Source organism: Anopheles moucheti, chromosome 2, assembly GCF_943734755.1.
Source record: "Anopheles moucheti chromosome 2, idAnoMoucSN_F20_07, whole genome shotgun sequence".
Lineage (NCBI taxonomy): Eukaryota > Metazoa > Arthropoda > Insecta > Diptera > Culicidae > Anopheles > Anopheles moucheti.
Genome location: NC_069140.1, coordinates 87224799 through 87244976, shown reverse-complemented (window position 1 = coordinate 87244976; position 20178 = coordinate 87224799). Strand labels below are relative to the sequence as shown.

Here is a 20178-nt window from a genome sequence, read left to right as displayed (position 1 = left end):
CGTCGCCATCTCGTGCGATACGAGAGTTCGGCGCACTGCTGAAAATCCAAGCCGGAGGGGACATTGCCATTTGACCTTCAGATTTTGTCCCGAATCGTCCAAAACCGACACTGCTGCTGCTGCAGGAGATGCTGCTTCGCACAAAGTGACAAAGGAAAAACCCAGTCCGGTTCTTCTGATTTCTCCAGTGCAGTGATGCGCACCAGCACCAGCATTTCAATAATACATGGAATGGAAAATGCGACCAGGGAACCTGTTTTTTCCCACCCTCTCCCTCCAGAGTTAGCTCAGTTGTCCCCAAACCTCCAGCAGTGGTGGTGTTTGTTCTCCTGCCGAAGGACTTGTTTTGCATCGTAACGAACACGAAACAAAACGGCACGGGAATGAACTTTCTTTAGCGTTTGTCCTGTGTGTTGTTTGCTTTTATCTGTTTGGAATGCTGCTCTCCTGCCCCGAGAACATTACTGTTGTGGGTTGGTTGGTTGTTATTTGTCTTCTGCCGGCACAGATTGGTTCTCCGCGTTCGTTCATCGTTCATGGAAAACAAATTTTCTCACCATCGATGGAAAAATCTCCAATCGCGTCCCGCCGTTGGGGGTTGTAATAAAAACACGGCGCTGCATTTGCACTGCTTCGCTGTGTAACGAAAAAATGAGGTCGATGCAGTAAAAATATCCAATCTTCCAGTGTTCAATCGTCAAACGCGCGCGTCAAATGATGGGCGCCGCCCCCGCCAGTAGTGGGGTAATGTAAACCGATCTACACACTTGACCGGGAATAGATTTCATTGCGTTCCTACCATGGGGACGGATAGTTAAAGGGGAGGAGAGAGGAATGGGAAGCGGGAGGAGAGAGACATGTTTGTTACACGCTTCATTGCACCGATGGCCGATGGGGGTGGATTGAACATCATCTCCCAGCATTTGCAGCACAGTGTGTCTTGTGGCATCACCCCCGGGAACGACAGCACATGAAAATAGTTCAATCAATAAAGCAGCACCACCATAAAATACGAGAGCATCCCAACACACACACACAATAATAGCTTATCCTTACGAACTCTCATTTCGACCACAATACCCCACGCAAATGGTGGTGCGCGTGTTGTTACCGTTTAATTCACGCTGTAAAAGTTAATCGATGATTAAAAAGGGCTCGATATAGGGCGGTGTATACGATGCAGGCAGGAAGTTTGGGGGGAGGACAGTTGTCCCCACTAGTGTGAGTTAATTAAAAACAAAAAACCACAATCGTAAGCCGCTCGGCATAGGCCGGGAACCGAGAACCGACCCCGAGAGAGAAGAGTGCATATTCCGCGGTTTATGGGTGCCACACATTTGGGTTTCGTGCACCGGAACCACCGGCACTGATTTGATGATCCCAAACTCTAGCGAAGAAGAGCGGGAAGAGGGAGTTATATAGTTAATGGATTTTATCTCTTTACACCGGAAACTCGATATCGGAACCGTATCACGGTTACGCTCTACCTAGTATCGTGCGCCCCCCGGGCTCTGCGTCACTCGCTGTCAGTTGTACAATAATAAACGCATCTTGTTCAGTCCGCGTCCGCGGATGGGGTTTTTTTGTGGAATGGAAGAAAAAAACCCAAAGGCCGGACGCAACAGGCGGACGAACTCGTCCACACGTTCACGAGTTGATTGCAGCATCGGCCGGCTACTACGGCGGTTCGGCTTGTTTGTTTGATGGGCGGCAGTGATTAAGTTTCAAATTTATATAGCCCCGCCAAATATTGGCTCTCCCACAAAATAGCATGTGCCGATGGACGACGACGACGACGGTGGCTTCGTGCTTTTTTTTTGTTTTCGGTTTAGGTTTTTCATGTTTCTCTCCCCCCTCCCCGGGTGCTGGTTTATTATCGAGTCATAAACAATGGTGACGTATCTTTATGTTTATAGTGAGTTTTTTGGAGGTTGAAACATTGTGTAAGATGACCAAAGTTTTGTGTATCATATGGTTTGCCGAACAGCCACAAGCAGTGCGTTTTTTGTTCCAATGTCAACGGAGGAGAATTTATTGGCCCTATATAAGCTTGCATGTTATTGGGAGGTAGTTTGCAGTCAGTTACGAAATCAGTTATTTAAATTGGGGCATTTTATGTAAATGCTGCAAATTTATCCACAATATGTCGCACAATAATTTATCGGTGTAACAGAAAGAAACAGTTGGGGCAGGTGAAGTGTCGGGATTTCTTTTTCAAATATAATGAGAATTATGATATTATTATATTAGATAGAAAAGCTAGATCCCTGTATGAGATATTAAATCTATTTAAATCTGTTCAAATCGTCACGATCTTCGTTTACGTTTATACAAATTAATTGATTTCCTGTAAACGTCGTTTGAACGTAGGCTAAATATCAGCAAAAATGTTCAAGTTTGTCAAATCCATAGCCAAGAGGCTCAAAGTCTCTAAAAGTCTCCGACTCAACAACAGCATAGCCCAAAGGCACATACAAAATGAAGAATAGTTACAAAATAAATAGTATTTTCGTTCAACGCGTTTATAACCACACTACAACAGTGATTTATTACGTTCTGTATCGCGTCACCCATTTTTTGGGTGACGCGGAAAGCTTTCAGCGCCCTGCGTCACCCATTTTTTGGGTGACGCCTTTGTGCACTTCCGCAATAATTTAAAAATCTCAATTTTACTATATAAGAATATAAGAATGAGAAATTTAACATTTCCAGTTAATTTTGTGAAACATCAAAATATACGAATCCATTAATTACGTTGCCTTATTAACAAGAATTACATTAAAGGTAACCTATAAATGGTACCAATGGGACATAAGAATGAACAAAAAGGCACAACGCCTCACGATCGTTTTCGGAACGAGCGAATCTTGGCATAGAACTCGGATGATCTTTTATTTTGCTGTTGTGGTTTTGGGGTGCGTAAAGCAAACGCTCAAATTCAAATTGCGTCCCATTTTCAAACGCTCCAAACGCAAGCTAAATGCTGAACCAGTAACGCTGCTACCAGAAGCGAGCTACCATCATCTGATAATGTTAGATCGATAGAAGCGGCACCACCACCCGGTAATGGTCACACAGATGAGAGCCCTGCGGCATGCTGACGGTCCAGTTTTGTTCCCTTTCCCCGGGGGGTTCTTCCTGCCTGCTTCGCTCCCCTTGTGTGCCGCCATGTTTTGCGATGAAAAGCACTCTCTTCTGCTTCACGGAAAAACGATGTCGGTGGCACTCTGGAGCGAAGGACAGGAGGCCGAATAGCAACGAGAAGAGAGAGCGAAAAAAAAAAACCGCACGATACAGCAAATGTGAACGTGCCTCTTTGCACAGTTTTGGAGCATCAGGCCAAGTGCCTACCGTTTCCCCCCTCCCCGTTCCCCCCTGATCGTTCGGGATTTTCCTGCGTTCCGTTTTGTAGCCGTTGTCATGAATTTCCATTTCCCTTTACACCCGTGCGGTCATTTATGCTGACAGTAGGAAGGTGCACCATCACACACACTTGCACACACACGGGTCGTACACCCAACACATACACTAGCACGCAAACCATCCCCATATTCCCCAATAGGTCTATTGTTTTACTAATATTTTAAAATGGCTGCCCTGGGAGTGATCTTAGGCGCGTTTGCTTTGTGCACTTTTACCGAGCCACTTTCTCCCTTCCAAGCCCTCCATCACACACACGCGCACACACAATCTACCGTGGCCCGTTTTGTTGTAACCCCGCGACAAAAGATATTAGAAAATGGTACACCACAAGTGGAGTGGTGGTGCAGCATAATGTTATGCTACAGCATATATTTTTTTTGGGAATGGAATAAAAGCGGAGATCGATCGAGCAGAATGGAATCGCCGCTGGTTTGGTGGTGTGTCCTAAAGAGATCTTTTTGTCGCCTGAAAAAGGGACACGGAACGAATCGGATAAGCGCCGAAGGCAGTAAATACACACAAACGAAAAATAATCGGTCGTAATAAAACGATGAAACACACGAAATGAGACATAAAAACCCCGGCGCAACGCTGCTGATGGACCAAAAACCAATGCTCCAAATTGGCTGCGGGCGCAAACAGCGCCAACAATGGAAGCAGCCAGAACGGTTCCCCCAGAAAGCCTGAAGTATAAAACCCCTTTCCATATGGCGATGATGGTGATGATGATGATGATGGTGATGGAAAAAGTAAACACCAGCTAGGCCGCGCGTTGATGTGCGTGCTAATTAGGCATTCATCCAAATTAAAATCAACATAATAAATATTTATTGTTTAGCTGTGTGTGTGTTGATCGATACAGCGATGGAGGACCAGCGATGAGAACCGAAACAAAACAAACAAAAGAAAAAAAATAGTAAAACAGTGTGAGATAAAAATAAAAGGAAAGTCCAACAGCAGCATCACACCACCAAGGGGGGTGATTTTTGGGGGGAAGTATGTTGAAAGGGAATGTATAATCGCAACCGCGTTCCAATATGTGGGATGGATTCGATTCACACATTATCCATCCATTCCGGTCGGTTTGGAAATGGTTGAGCTCCCCTTTGGCTGATTTCAACCAAATAATTTAACTGCAAATTCCGAACACTGGGGTACTCCTTTCTCCCGCAGCAGCAGGAACAATCTGTCCGGCACACTGTCAATCAATCCCCACTGTAGGTGAAGGGTTGGTTTTGTTAGGGATTGAGTGAGATTTTTTTTCCATTTCCTTACTATCTCAACGTCAATGTCCATTTTGGGAGCTTTGGAGATGACAGGCTCGTTCCTTCTGGTGTTTGTGTGGTGGCTTGTTTCTGGTTTCCCTGAACAGCGGTCTTGTAGTGGACGTTTGACTTAACATGTCTTATACGCCAAGGATTTTAAATGAATGTAAATATAGAGAAAATAAAAGAATAATAGCTTTTACTTTTATTCTTTCTTTAGCAAAAAACATATTATCATATGAATTGGAAAACAGGGGCTGACATTATGTCCAGTGTTTTTGTACTTATATGACGAACATTAAGAAATCCTTGATTTTTTCGGTATCCTTACTTGCTTGGAGCATATTTTTCGTATACTTTCTATAACTATATAAAAAATATGCATTTTTTCTCCATATCTGGACGTTTTATCACAATCGTTTCAAGAGAACCAACAATTCTAGCAGGTTTTGCATTTGATAATATAAGAGATATATAACTTTCTGCACTTGGCGAGTTCTTAGCATATCCATTTTATCATTTTTTGTATCTTTAGTGACGATTTCCCTATCTGCCCTTTTCAAAGAAGTTAAGGCATTTAAGATTGAGCTAATAAATCTGTAATATTAGTTAACTAAATTTTGACGTCATCTGTCATTCTTGATTTGTCATTTCCGTAATTTGACGAAAGAGGGCGCTCCTCAGGAGAATAAATATAAAGAGATGCCTGTTAACGTGTGAGATGCCTTTTTATTCAGAGATCGCAGACAACAAGACACCTGGACACCTGATTCCAGCATTTTTAAAAAATATTGATAGAAGAAACATTTTCAGTATCAGTTGTGATAGTCAAACCCAAGTTAGTCAAACTACGGATATCTCGATCTAGGATGCTTCAAGAAGATTTTATCGCACATTTGCACCATCTGGGGTGGTTTTACAACGGATATAATAAACGTTACAAAAGAGAATGTAATCATACGGTATTTAAGCGTTATTGATCAATGTATGTGGGTATGTCCACCCATTAACCTTTACTCGACCACTGTGCCACTCCGGAGTCAAATCGCAAGATCGCACAACGATCCTGTACCATTTCGTTCCGATGAAAGCACTAATCTAACAATACCGTGGAAACAGGCTAATCTAGGTCGCTTTAGCGATCGCTTTTACCATTCGTGGTGCGCCGGGAACGAGTTTGGCTCGAAAAAGGGTTTGCTAAAGGAAAAGAAAAGGGAGTGCGCTCTCCCTTCCGCTCACCCGTACTCGCGGGGGGATGCTGTTTAATCCGATGGTAGCGAATTTTATCTTACCCCCCGCACTGTAGTTGGGTTTAGTACCCCGATAAGGGTGTATCGGCATTAAAACAACGGAAGAAAAGCACACACAATAAGCACATTTTTTAGGTCACCGAAGACGAACGTTGTTCGTGCTTGGGTTGGTGGTGTAGGCATCCGATTCGAACGTCCGCGGGTCCTTTAGGTCCTTTTTCTCTTTTCTCCACTTTTCTTCCCATCCCATAATTTTCTTTTTGCTTCTTTTGTTTGAGTGAGCTATTTTAGCATAGCACATAAATCATAACATTATTCTTTTATTTTACGTCGCGCCTCTTGAAAGCTTTTCGCGCGTCTTGCAAACTTTATTCAATGGCGCCGACCGACAGCTCGATTTCCAATGGTCTCCTCCTTTCCTTCCCGCTTACTTCCATTTGTTCCAGGAGCAAAGCTGGGTTCGGTGAACCACAAGAAAATGAAACGAAAACGCTGAACATTGAAGCAACTTATTATTCGAAAACTCGAAACAATGGTTATTTATAGACCGTTGGTCGCGAAATAGTCGCCCGTCCGAGATGATGGGCTTGTGTGTCCTTGCGGTGTGCCGTTTTCGGAAGCCCGGGGGTCACCCAAGAGCCATTTTTGGCTCTCTCGCGCCGGCTAAAACTATTGTGTGAAAACTATTCTTTATATTGTAACTTCCTTTTGGGATGGACCCCGTTTGATGGCGGCACCCCGGTCGGTGGTCGGTGGCAACTGCAGAAGCTTTTAAGGGCGAGTTTCTTTCTTTTTCTCAACCCTGCCCAACCATACTACATTGTGCCATCCGCGCATCCGATTCCCGAAAGGCTTTTGACCATTGTTTTGTGTTTGATTTATGTCACGAAAAGTTTCTGGCCACAGTACGGAATTCGAACTCCGAACTGAAAAGGTTCGCTTATGTAAAAAAAGCGAAGAAAACTATCGCATATCATATTCATTATTGCATGGTTTTTTTTTTTGGGTGTTTTGTTTCGATACGAATACGTATGCGGCAAATAAGTTTTGCTCCAGTTTTTTTCGATGAAGAACTTTTCGGGGATTTCTTTGCGACATATTTCGCCACTGAGAGGCACTTTAGCTTATCGGTAATTTAAATGGCGACATGAAAGTGCTATCTGGTCTGCGCCTATTGCATCTTCTTCACAGCCACCGGGTTGTCGATCGGCGAACCAAACGGAGGAGACGATGAGGACCAAAAAAAAATATGTTCCTTTTTTTCGTTTTGTTGCCAAAGTCCGACTCGTGTCAGGCCCATTAAGTAACGCGATAACTCCCTGCCCGGTGGGAATTGGATGAGCTCGTTTTGTTCGTGGCGAGGGAACTTAAAAATTAGCACAACCACTCGGGGTTTGTGGTCGCTTGTCAGCCAAACAATTTTTACTCCGCTGTCACACATACACACACACACACACATGTAAAAGGGCATTGACAAATTCAACGACCCTTGTAAAGCGATCGGAGGGGTTCAGTATCCCGAGTACCCCCCGGATCGCACCACTTATCGGTTTGACGTTTTGAAGGATTCGACAATCGCGCTCTCGACTACAAACGACGCGCTATCTTCCGTGTATGTGTGTGTCTGTACGCAGTGACAAAAGCACCGCAAACAGTGAAACCAGCACACATTATAAAACAAAAACACACACTTTAAAACAACCGATCAACCGTGTGGTGATCGAAGAAGAAAGGTGCCTTTTTAATGCGTTTCTTATGTTTCTCGCATTAATCGGGATGGATTTGCCGTTTTGGACTCTTCGCTTCATTCATACCCCTCCCTTGGAACGCACAATACGAGCGATACGATCGCTCGTTTAATGCTAAACAAATACGTAAAGACAATCGCAACCCTTTTTATGCTTAGGGATGAAGCGAGAGAGAGAAAGGTGACGATTAAGAGGGCAAGAGGACGAAAAATGGCTGCGACTCCTCTTTAAATGTCGCTTCTGAGGTGGAGTAGATAACTTGAAGCATGTAGTCGAATGTGTGTCATCTTGGGTGACATCTCAACTCGATAGCACGAAAGCATCGCATCGGCAAAATGTCTTCAATCTGTCCCCAGGTAGCGCAACCTTGCGTTATTGTAAAGGGCAAAACCGTTTTGCGATAAGGTGCGGTTGAAACGGAAATGAAATCAGTACCGAAATAGCACAATAATCCATTTACTTTTACCGGTTTACCTTTAGAGGACGGTGTGCTCGTTTTCCCGGTTGTGGGAAAAGCTGGGATCGCGTAGAAAAAATAGGCAAATATTTCCTCTTTTTTTTTGTAAAATATTTTCGTATTTTTTATATATTTGTATTGCTATCAACAGAGAAAAAATAATAGCAATACGGCCTGGCCGTTTCTGAGTAAATAAAAAAAAAACAGAAAAATAATAATAAAAAATTCAGAATTACGTTACGACTTCATCTAAACATTAAGAAGACGCTGGAATAAACGAGCTTAAGGGAGAATTTTTTAGATGATTTTTTAGTTATTAAAATTCCGGCAGAGCGTGGATAGAAAAGTTTATAAAATAAAAAATTATAGCCTTTTTCCAACACATTCTGGCACACTATGGACTACAGCACTAACAATTCTCACCTTTTGGGCCCAAACAATAAGTTTGGTAATTTGCGAAATGTTCGATTTAAGTGAAGCATATTTCGTTGGGAATTGAGGAAGAAATTCCCATTCTCTCCTTCTCTGGATGGAACACGAAAACGAACCACTTTGATGATGGAAAACTATTGACACTTAAATTGTTTCTTATACCAGCCGATCTTCCTTCAATGCTCGCCTCTGCATTAAAACAGCTGAATTCCGTTCATTTAGAGTTGTTTAGATTATTTGGGAGCAGTTCGTAATATATGGCATCCTATCCTGCAGATCCCACCAAGTCGAAACAACATCATAAAGAGACCATGGCTCTTCGCGAGTGATTATTATGATTTGATGTCGATTAAGCTTGCTCTTTGACCTTGGGCACCTGTTATGGGTAGTTTTAAAATCTGTAAAATAAATTTCCTGAAGCAAAGAACAGACCTCAGGTGGGATTGTCGTTAATACATTGAATGGAAGTAACATTTCCAACGAAAGGAAAATGATCGCTTTCCCTGGCTGATGTTTTTTTGAACCAAGTGCTAATTTATTTTTTGAATTCTTGAAAGCGAAATCGATTTTCCGATATTTTCTTAATTTTGGAACGATTTTTCATCCAATATGCCTCACTTTAGGATATTAATTAAGACTTTGATTTATTCTTTCCAAAATATCCTCTCTATCCCCCAATGTGTATCTTTCTCCACCAATGTCGATAATATCCTGTTACTAATGTATCGTTTTTTTCTCTCCCTGTCTTTTCCTTCACAGGATGTCGAAGAATACTAGGCCACGCTGAACAGAGAGGACCATAATTCCGGAACACGTCCGGCTTTTAACCTTCGCCAAGCAAAACCAAGGCAAAGCATGTAAAAATAATTCACCGGCGCGGGTACGACCGTGTATGACATACGGCAGAGTGTTACAAGGATCTCGCAAAGACACACACCGATCCACCCTCCAATCCAATCAAGTCGCGCGCACAAGGCGCGTATGAGTGCGTGATTTATGGATGTAATTTTATTGAAAACGAAGCGCACCGCTCGCGATCGTCGATCAATCTTGTGCAGCGCACACCTCCACCATCTTCCCGAGTGTTGTGTTCCCGAGCAGTTCTAGCGAAGCGTGACATACGCACGCACAACCACACAAAAGACACTGGCGCTCGTTTAGAGCATCACTTTACCGAAGCTAAATTGTCCCGTTTAATCTGTGTGTGTGTGTGTGTGCGCAATGGTGAAACCGAGGGACAGTACAGTGCGCAATGTGTGGGGAGGACCACACCGCCGGCTAAAGAAGTACCGGAGAAACACAGATAGAAACGAATAATTAAATATTCCATCTTGACGCGAATGCGCCCTACTCCTTCTTCTGCTAGTGTGTCCACGCCTCCACGAACCCCCTTCCGCCGTCCACGGTTGTGTTACATTTCGAAAGCAACAAACTCACCCTTCGCTCAACACGGCTACGAGCACGATCGAGATCACGATCGAACGGTCTATCCCATTCCCACACACACATACTCGAGGGGAGGGTTTCGCTCCCAGGGCCAAGCCCAGGTTTCGGCTTCGATCCGGCTCCGGCTTCTGGGGCCTAATGCGGCGCAACGGCACGACCGAAGAAGAAAACCCGCGTCCCGGAATGCTGGCTTCGCGTGAAGGAAAGCTTTTTTTTGCTGTCTCTCTCTCTCTCTCTCTCTCTCTCTCCCGTGTGAAGATACCGAAAAAGGAAAATGGAAAGATAATTTCGACACGGCAAGGTGCAGAAGTGGGAATCTGGGGAAGGGCAACACTGTCAAACACGCGGCTCACGATTCGAAAGGACCCGCGAATGCCCACACACACACACACACACCCCCGGTGGTGGTGGTACAAGAAAAAAGATGGCGGAAGAGCAAGAGAGACAGATGGCGACGGGCAGATGCTTGAAGCGGTCCGTTCATTAATGCGGGGAAAAACAACACACAATCCGTGGAACGAAGCGAAACACCGACGCGGGTCAATCTTTTAAGGGGCCGGGGGGAAAAGGCAGACCTGCAGCAGCGCACACCTTCCTACACATTTGGGTAGAACAGATTAGGGGTCCCGGTGTGGACGGTCCCTTAGCGTAAATGCTAAGTCAGCGGCAGGTTCATCCCTCTCGCTAAGCAACAGCTTCTCATCCCCTGGGTCCATGTTCAAGTAGGTGATAAATGCGCACCGAGTGAAGGAAACAACTACTTAAGCATAGAAGGCGCATTAGGCACGGACACACACACACATGACAACGCTCGTGGTTCTCGCCTCAACGATGGCCCACAACGAGAACCGCGCAGGGTGATTCGTTCCGGGGAGTGATGGATTGTCCCGCTTTTGGGGGGATCGGTAGCAAACAAGCAGCGGGACGGACGCGCACGGTCCACTTTCGAGGGACACAGAAAATTGGGAACACATTGTGAAGAAGGGGGAGAGCGTGAACAGGGCTATTCCCTTCCGTAATACCCAAAGACATACTAGGGGGAACAGCTACTGAGTGTTACTGACTGCTGAGTGTATATTGTAACTATAAATATGTGAAGAATTTTACAGTGCGGGAATTTAATTGGCAACACTCGGGTACCGAGCTTTTCTAAATGTATTTATTTTTTTCTCTCTTTCCTAATATTTTAGCTTCCTCAGCCGCAGTAGTGTGGAGAGGGTGCCGTCAAGCAGTACAGTGTGTGTAACAGCATCTTAAAGGCCCAATTAAAAACAGACTCAATGAGCTGGTGAAAGTGTGCGTCCGGAGCGACGTGAAGTGTGTCGGTGTGTGTGTGTATGTGTGTGTGCAAGTATTAGAGAGGCACCCGGCCACCTGAGCAGCAGAACACAGTGTGTCAGACATTGGGTGCCTGGTAGTATTTCGCCCCCTGCTTTCCAAGGATACCGGCTGCGTGCATGTGCATTCGTGCCGGTGCATCCTAGTGGTTGCACATCCCTTACACCCACTCAACCCCTCCCCCCTCCGAAGCCGTCCGGTCACAGAAATGTCGTGCTGTGAGGGCACTCGGTCGCTGCACAAGCGCTACAAAATATCACTAGCTGGCGGTGGGAAAGGTGGTGCCGGTACGGCGGCACCATGCGCGACCGCAGACCCATCACCACCAGCATTATCAACGGCATCGTTATTAGGCTCATCCACCACAGCGCCCCAGAATGATAGTAGCCGCGTGTGCGGCATGGCGATCGCGGACCTTACCACGCGCCACAGTGATAGTAGTAGCAGCGGCAGTACCCGCGACAGTGGTTTTAGTATAAGCACTACCAAAAGTGACCCCCGGTTGAATAGGAGTAGCGATAGCAGCAGTAGTATTATCAGTCCCGCCCGCACACGCCGAAGGACGACAGCGGCGACGGCCGGCAGCCGGGTAGCGCCGGTACGATGGACGTCCGGGCATTATTGCCGGACCGGGATCGCGCGGCTGTTGGTAGTTTTTGTAAGTAGCATCCTGCTGTTCGTGCACGGACCGATCCGTGCTGGGGCGGTACTGCTCGACACGAACGGGGGCGCCGGTGGACCCGGCGACGGCAAGGCACCGGTGCAGGCGTTCGGCGACGAGCTGGGCGGCGTTAACCTGGAACGGAGCATAGCGGCTGTGTTTAGCCGCGTTGCGTACGGTTCCACCACCACAACGAAGCGCAGCATACCGGACAACGTGTACGTGCCGAGTTTGACGACCGTCTCCACACCGCTGCTAACCACGTTTAGGTAAGTTATTGAGGTTAGGATTTATACTGCACTCGGTTTCAAATGTCCTTTACTATAGCTGACTGCGGAGTCGAAGAGAATGAGCTGTCTGTCTAGCTCTCTTCACCATTACAATACGGGAATTCTAAGTCTGGCGTTAATTTTAGGAGTTCAAAACTCCTAATATATAAATAAATAAAAAAATAATAAAGGTTCGACCAGTTTTGAATTCTTTACAAGTTGAAATGGATCACGCAGCAGTAGATATGGAATCTTTTCTCCTTTCTTGAGGTTTTCCAGTGTGGAATTGAAGTGTGAAGTTCGAAATTAACAGAGCTTTTCAACATTGCGGATTTGCTATTTTAAAGCGCTAAAGATCTATAAAGTGACTAATGATTCTAGGTCCACTACACCCCCGACATCTTTCTCTATAAATTCGACTTCAACTTGAAAAGAATCGATAATTGATTCCAATTTTCTCACTTGAGTCAGAAAGTTAATTTCCGTAGAAGTAATTTTTTTTTGTTGGAAACCCCTGTAGTATTTCCATACTTTTAAATTCAGGTTTAAATAAGGTTTTAGTTTTCCATTTTTTTAATCATTCATCAATAGTAACTTCTATCAACAAATGTTCAAGCTCACTTCCAATTCGATCGATCGAAATCGATTTTCCTTTTCCATACGGTAAACCCTGCTTTTTTCCAAATTTGTGCTTCTTTGGAACGCAACGAAATGGTAAGAGAGGGCGAACGAAACGATAAATCATATTGGCCCGGAACACACCAAGTATGCAAATGTGGCACCTCCCCAAAACTGTATTAAGAACACCTTCCAATACTCCCTGCTGGCAGCGAGAACCGATCTCCTTCTCTGGAAATGGGGACCATACCGTGTCACGTTGGACATTTGGTTCGGAAAATCGTATGCACGAATGTGGGAGGAAGCGTATAGCGCAACAGTAAATTCATCAGCCGGAACGACAGTCCCCGGAAGTCGGCAGAACCGTAACCTTCGTGCGCGTAACGTGAAACCCAATTTCCTTCCAAGCGTATACGGTTGACCCTCCTCTGTTTCATGTGAAATGCGTCAATTAGAGAGTACGGAAGCGTCCCGAGAAAAAAAAACTAACGTACACGTTAATTAAAACTTTTCCACTCTGTTTCTCGCTTATTTACACGCCGTGTAGGTACGATAACAAGAATAAGGACGCACTGGGTGGTTCGAGTCCCGCCGGTAGTCTGGGCGATAAGGACTCGCACTACAACCAGCAGCAAATCAGCGCTAACCATCGGAACTACGAGCTGGATCTTGAGCGGGACCATGTACTGCCAACGTCGGCCCCGAACGCGGAGATCCTCAAGAGCAACAGTAATCCGACCTACCCGAACCCGAACCGGCACCACAACCACGACCGTCACCGGCACTCGAACTCTACGCCCTACCCGCACGGTAAGTTAGCTGCGTCTGGAGAAGGTCTGAACTCCTGGTAGATCGTGAGGAACACGAGCTCATAAATTCTTGCTGTCGACCTGCTGAAAACCTAAATTACTAACGCTGACTTTTCTCCCCTGTTTGAAATTGTAGGTCACAACGCGAAAAAGGGCTTTCCGACTAATTCGATGTTTTCCGGAGATATTCCAGCGTATTCACCGCCGTCGCGTACGTTCTTTACGCCTCCACTGCCACGAAATTACACGAATCCGTTCGCCGACAAGCCAACGCTGCGCGGTACGAACAGTGACAGCACGATCATCAACACGGGCACCTACGCGAACAGACGGCCACTGCCACCGCCAAGCTTGATGCCGGGTCACGAACGAATCCCAATGCGCCCACCGGATCTGGTCCCGGGTGCACCCGGTACCGGTGGTCTCGGTGGGGGCGTATCGCCCAACGGAGGAGGTAATCCAAAGGTGGCAGGAAGTCCGGATCTCAGTGGTGGCATGAATCCACCCGGCGCACCCGGGCCATCTTCCTCCCAGTCGATGGAGGCCCAGCGGAAGAAGGCACTCAACACACCGTCGGAAAAGTCCAACAAACTGGATGCGGCCAAGGGTGGTTACGATGGCAACAATAAGCTGTTCCTGCTGGATGAGAACGCCAACTCGAGTGCGATACTGCCGAACGGTATGCACTTCCCGTCGATCTCACGCATCCTCTCCGGCTCGAACGGCCGTCCGCAGATGATACCGGATGTGCTGCTGCGCTCGGTAACTTCGGCACCACGCCCCAACCAACCGGCGTACGATCTGGCCGGTGGCGCCGGTGGTACGACTTCCCTGAGCAATGCCAAAAGTCCGGGAGGTGCGTTCGGAAATAGACCGGTCGGGTTGGACGGTGACCGGGACCGCGATGGGTTAAGCAATGGTGGTGAGGGAGGTGCCGGCTCGGATGGGGCCGGAGGTGACGGAGGTGACGGAAGGCGACACTTCGACGATGAGGACGGTGAAAACGATGAGGATGAGGAAGATGACGAAGATGATCCGTTTGAGGAGGGTGCCGCGCGCCAGCAACCGCCGGGCAGCACGTCCAATGTGGCCACCTCCACCGTTTCGTCGATGCACGTCCAATCGTCTTCGTCGTCGCCGATCACGCAGCGTATGCCGAACCTGAACCTCAAATCGGTCATGATCAAGAATGCTACCGGCGAGGAGGCGGGCGGTGCGGGCGGAGCGTACGGGAACGATCGCAACTTTCAGGGTGATATAGCGGACATCAGCACGTGGACGATAGCGTGGAACATACACGTCTACCTGTCGGCGATCCTGTTCACCATACTGGCGGTGTACTCCATCTTCAAGATCATCTTCTACGACAAGCTGACGCACCTGTTCTCGCAGGCGTACTTCATCAGCATCCATCTGATACTGATCATCATCTGTCTGCTGCGCATATTCTACCTCTGCTACGACGCGTACAACATGCACTTCAGCTTCAACCTGTTCGTGTCCGAGCTGCTGCTAAATCTGCCGCTCACCTTCCTCACGACGACGTTCGCGATCTTGATATTGTTTTTGCTGCTGCGCTCGATCAACCACAAGACGAACCGGTACAGCTCCATCCTGCGGCCGCTCACCATCATCATCGGTTCGGTGGTGCACGTCACACTGTGCATCACGCTGCACCTGGTGGAGTCGTACGAGACGAAGCAGTTCTATCACAAACAGCACCAGCTGCAGCTCCAAAACAAACAGCTGCTGGGTGGAACGGTGGGCGGACGGGGTGGTCATGCACCGCCCACCAACATCCAGATACCGCCGCGCGTTCTGTCGCTCATCTGCCAGATCATCTACATCTTCATCTGTCTGAGCCTCGGCATACTCTACCTGTACATGTACCGGCTGCTGAAGCGCATCCTGCACAAGAGCCAGAACTACATCCACGGCTACAATAATCTTTCGTACGCGATTCACATCACGATTGCCACTGCGCTGCTGTTCATACTGCTTGCCGCCCTTCAGATCTACGGTGCCATCAGCATTAGCTCGCAGACGCGCGTCAAACTGTCGCCGAGCAGTGGACTGCCGGGCGATGGACCGGGTGGACGACCGGGCGGTGGTGGAACGCTGTGGGCGTCCCACATCGAGATCGATTGGTTCCAGTGGGGCTATCAGTTTAGCATCAGGTTCATCGAGATCGTGATCGTCGCACTGCTGTCCTGGGTGACCGGACTGAAGACGGGCACCTCAAAGGTGATACAGCGCGAGAAGGATATGGAGCAACCGAACGCGAGCGGGTTTGCGCTGTTCCCCTGCACGTCCTCCTCCAGCCAGGAGAACTTCGAAACGGACTACCCGGCGGTGTGCAATACGAACCGCAACCTGCACACGTACACGATGCGCACGGGCAAACCGATCTACGACGACAACTTTGCGCTGAATTCGCTCAACCTGGAGCAAAGCAATCAGCAGGATCTGCAGCTCGGTCCGCCGGGCGTTGGCGGTGTGGGCAACGAGTTCCAGCGTTCGCTCGAAACGAACAGCATGCGTTCGTCGTCGCACAATTACAGCAACAACTACAACGGTAGCAACAGCAACAACGAACACGGCCAGGATCCGGCGGATGATTTCCTCAACGAGACGGAACCGATGCCGGACCATTACGAGAATCCGAACTTTGAGCTGAAGCAGCATCATCACCACCATCAGCACAGTGGTAGTGGTGGTGCATCGTCTAACCAATACCACGACATCATGGACAATTGCTACTCGGAACCGATCGGTGCCCCGCAGTACGACACGAAGTCGCTGCGCGGTGCCCAGCCGGGTGGACACCCGATGGCACCACCGCACCGGAACTACGACTTCCAGAACTTTGAGCGGCCGAACTTTGACCCGCAGCATATGCCGACGCTCCCGCAACCGTCCGCGCTCAGTGCGGCCCAGTCAATGGCGCGCGGTGAGTTCCGGGCGTCGAAAAACCTGAAGACGCTCAAGAGTGGCCAGCTGCAGAACGATCTCGGCGGTGGTGGAGCGAACACGATGGGGCACCATCACTACAACCACCACGGTAACATGCCACCCGGACCGGGCGATTCGTTTGACCGGCGGATCGGTGTGCGAAAGAGTGGCACGTTGAACAATATCGGGGCGATGCACTTTAACCAGCAGCACGGTAGCGGCCGCAACAACAACTCCAACTCGTCCGCGTCCTCTTCGTCGGCATCCTCGAATAATCGGGCGGTACAGCAGCAGCAGCAGCGTCGTGGCCCAATGTCCGGTGCGCAAACGCTCAGCTCTGCCCACCATCATCCGCAGCAGCAACCGCCGCAGCCACCGCCCCAACATCACCATCCCGCCGGCCACGGGTTTCCGCATCCCGGCAGCTTCAACGATCGGTTGCTGAACGGTGCCGGTGCGGATTCGCTGGAACGGATCGCCGCTCACGGGCAGGAGGGTGGTGGTGGCAACTACGATGATAACGGTGTCAACGGTTACTATCACAGCAAGAAGCGGTCGCGCGAGTCGTCCAGCTCGAGCTACACGGGCGGTGGTGGTCCGGTACCGTACGCGACCAGCAACGATCACCATCCGGCACCACATCCCGGCCATCCGCACCATCATCCGCATCCGACGACAGATTCGTCTTCGTCGCCAACAGCCAGCATCGGCAATGGGAGTGGCAATGGTACGCCAACCGGTGCGCCACCGAACGGCACGACGACCGGTGTGCTGCCGGGGAAGATGGAACGGGCCCAGGACAATGGCAGTATGCTCGTAGCCGAACAGGGCTTTGTGCGATTCCGTGCCCTAGAGGAACCGACGTTAGGTTCGCGGACGAACCTGCGCGATAAGGGTGGCAAGATGTTTATCAACTCGTAAGGCGCCTCCCGCCAGCCGATCGTCGTGAAAAGATTTCCCAACGGCTTCGAGTGGGCCGTTGCGTGGATGCGTTCGGTGCGTGTGTGTGTAAGTGCGCGTATGTGATGGTTTGGGACACGTGGGAGTACGAAGGACACGATGGTTTATCTCGAGCATGTTAGGGGATCCCATTTTCCCGTGGGGATCCGGTCAAAGCTCCTTCTTAATTACTTACTTTTACTAGTGAAATGACTTGTAAAAGAGACATAAAAAAGGGCAAATAATTCCGTGCTGTGCATGTAAATAGTTTAGTCGACAAGTAAAAAAGAGCGAAGAAAACGTTATAGACCGAGAAAGGACTGATCTCTTGATGTGGGAGAGAGAGAGAGGATTGGCGCTTTCGGATGAAAGTGTTGTTCTCTGTGTCTTCTGGACACATTTTTATTTTTAGTTAACATCATTTGGTGGCACTTCGTATTTCCTTTTAAAGGAAGTGTGTCAAAGCGACTTTAGTATCCTTGCGCAGACGTTCGTTCCGTTACGTCGCGTTACGGACGTGCTGGACACACAAATCTGGCACAATTGGCTTGGTGTTCAATTAGACACTTCTGCCTCATAGAAAGATACAAGTGTGAGTGGAAAAAACGGACCGATACGGATTGTAACGTACTACGTACTACTAACCGCAACACCCAGCAACGTTACGTAGCGTTACCGTAACGATGTTTGCCTACATTAAGGCGCAAATGTCACTGGGAAGAGATTCCCTTGCAAGAGCATTTTCATTGGCTTAACAAAAGGAAACATAAAAAGGACAACTATTCTCTCTCCAATACAACACACAAACAAGAGAAGATTTTTTTAAAGAGAACAGTTAAATGCAACACTAAGCTAACACGTAAACTAATTGTGATGATTTAATCCGTCTCGTGTACGAACTCGTAAAGCATATGCGTTAGGCTGTAAATTCCCTTCCGTTTTTTTTCGTTTTTCTTCTCCCTATTGCTCCACCATTTGTTCAACAAACCAACCGGCATGTGTAGTAGTATGTGTTGTTATACAGCAGAACAAGCAAACAATAGAGATATATATATATATATATACATACAGATATAGTTTGTGTCACGCTTTCTTGCCATATGTAAAGGTGGAAATGGAGAAGTGGAAATAGATTAGAGAAAAATGGATGTCCAAACGCGCGCAAAAACACAAACACCCTTCTTTACCTACTAAAGCCTCTCTGTCACCATCACCGCCCACCACCACCACCACCATCAACCACCACGTGACGTGTCTCTCTCCGTGCCGTACCACCCCTCCCGCATGTCCGTATGTGATCGTGATCGTGAATGTTTTGCGGACAAAATCATGAAACGCTAGTCTGTTTTATATAAATGTAAACTGTACATGGACCTGTATCTATACTATATATATAAATGTATATGTGAATATCGTTTTATTTTTAAACTATTATTATGATTATTAATCTAATTCCGGATGCATAAGGCGTAGTAGTTGGATAAGCAGTCGTGGTTATGTTTCTTTTTATCTCCTTTCTCTCATTCTTTAATACGAAAGGGCAAGCACACACGCTAAGCTAAGTGAATCGTGGCATGTGACTTTTTTTTAAATATGTTTCGTTTAATATTTGCGTATTATCGCGATTTACACTACCACGGAAAGGATAAGGAGAAAATGCCCGACAACAAACAAACACACCGCGCACAAGGAACACACAAGGTGTAAAAGAGAGAGCATTTAGCAGCACATTAGCATTTGTTTCTGTTTTTTTTTATTCAACAGCGACTTATTGGTACACCTTTAAGGTCGGATAATTGCGTAAGGTTTTGTTTGTGAGATTTTTATCGAACTGTCCTTGTGTGCGTGTTAGCTGCGCAAAACAGTTGAACGTCCCCGGCGGTGCGTGTGATAGTCCGATGATAGTACACACCGGTGTAGAGATGTGTCAAATCACGCCACTAAAAAAAGCTACTTAATAAAGAAAAGAAAAATTTCCCCCGGAAAACCCGTTTCTCGCTAAGCCAGAAAGCGGCAAGGAACGTACGGAACTCGAAACGTTTAGTTGGTTAACTTGAGCGCTTGAAGAGCACCCACTCACAGAGAGAGAGAAAGAGAAAGAGAGAGGTTGATGGTGCGGTTCGAACTGAGAATAATGTATGTAAAAAGTTTATTGATACTAGCAAAAACAAAACAGAATGAACCGATCGTTTCGGCCAACGAGCGAAAGCGGTTTAATGGAATCGTTTTTGGGATTTGTGTTTCTTTCCCCGACATTTTTGTCCCTTCTGTGCTTTTCTCCCACGTCAAAGCCTGTGCACGTTTGTAGACGTCAAGCTAGTTGAACCACAAGTGATTGTAACGTTTAGAGTAAAACTGCAAACTGTAAAACTCAGTGCATAACAACTACCATCCCTCCCCGGGGGTTTGGTAGAGATTAGGAAAGTAAGCAAAGAAACAAATAACAAGAAAACAGGAAAATGAAAGTAGAATGCTGAATAAAAGAACACATACACAATAGAAGAAAGAAGAAAGAAAAAAAAACAAAAAACAAAGCACTCAAACGAGGAACAAAACAAAAAACACACACAA

At 47.3% G+C, this 20178-nt stretch overlaps 1 protein-coding gene across 2 annotated transcripts in view; it reads left to right on the top strand.

The window, feature by feature from the left end:
- LOC128299473 (uncharacterized) overlaps positions 1–20178 on the top strand; it is a 46393-nt gene extending 26215 nt beyond the window's left edge. The window contains exons 2-4 of one of the 2 annotated variants that reach the window (XM_053035455.1): positions 11212–12289; positions 13455–13717; positions 13853–20178. In XM_053035455.1, the coding sequence (XP_052891415.1) occupies positions 11568–12289; positions 13455–13717; positions 13853–17589 (4722 nt within the window). In that variant the 5' untranslated portion in view covers positions 11212–11567 and the 3' untranslated portion in view covers positions 17590–20178. Of the gene's footprint in view, positions 1–11096; positions 12290–13454; positions 13718–13852 lie in introns of those variants that run through there. The other variant, XM_053035454.1, reaches the window with a different exon arrangement.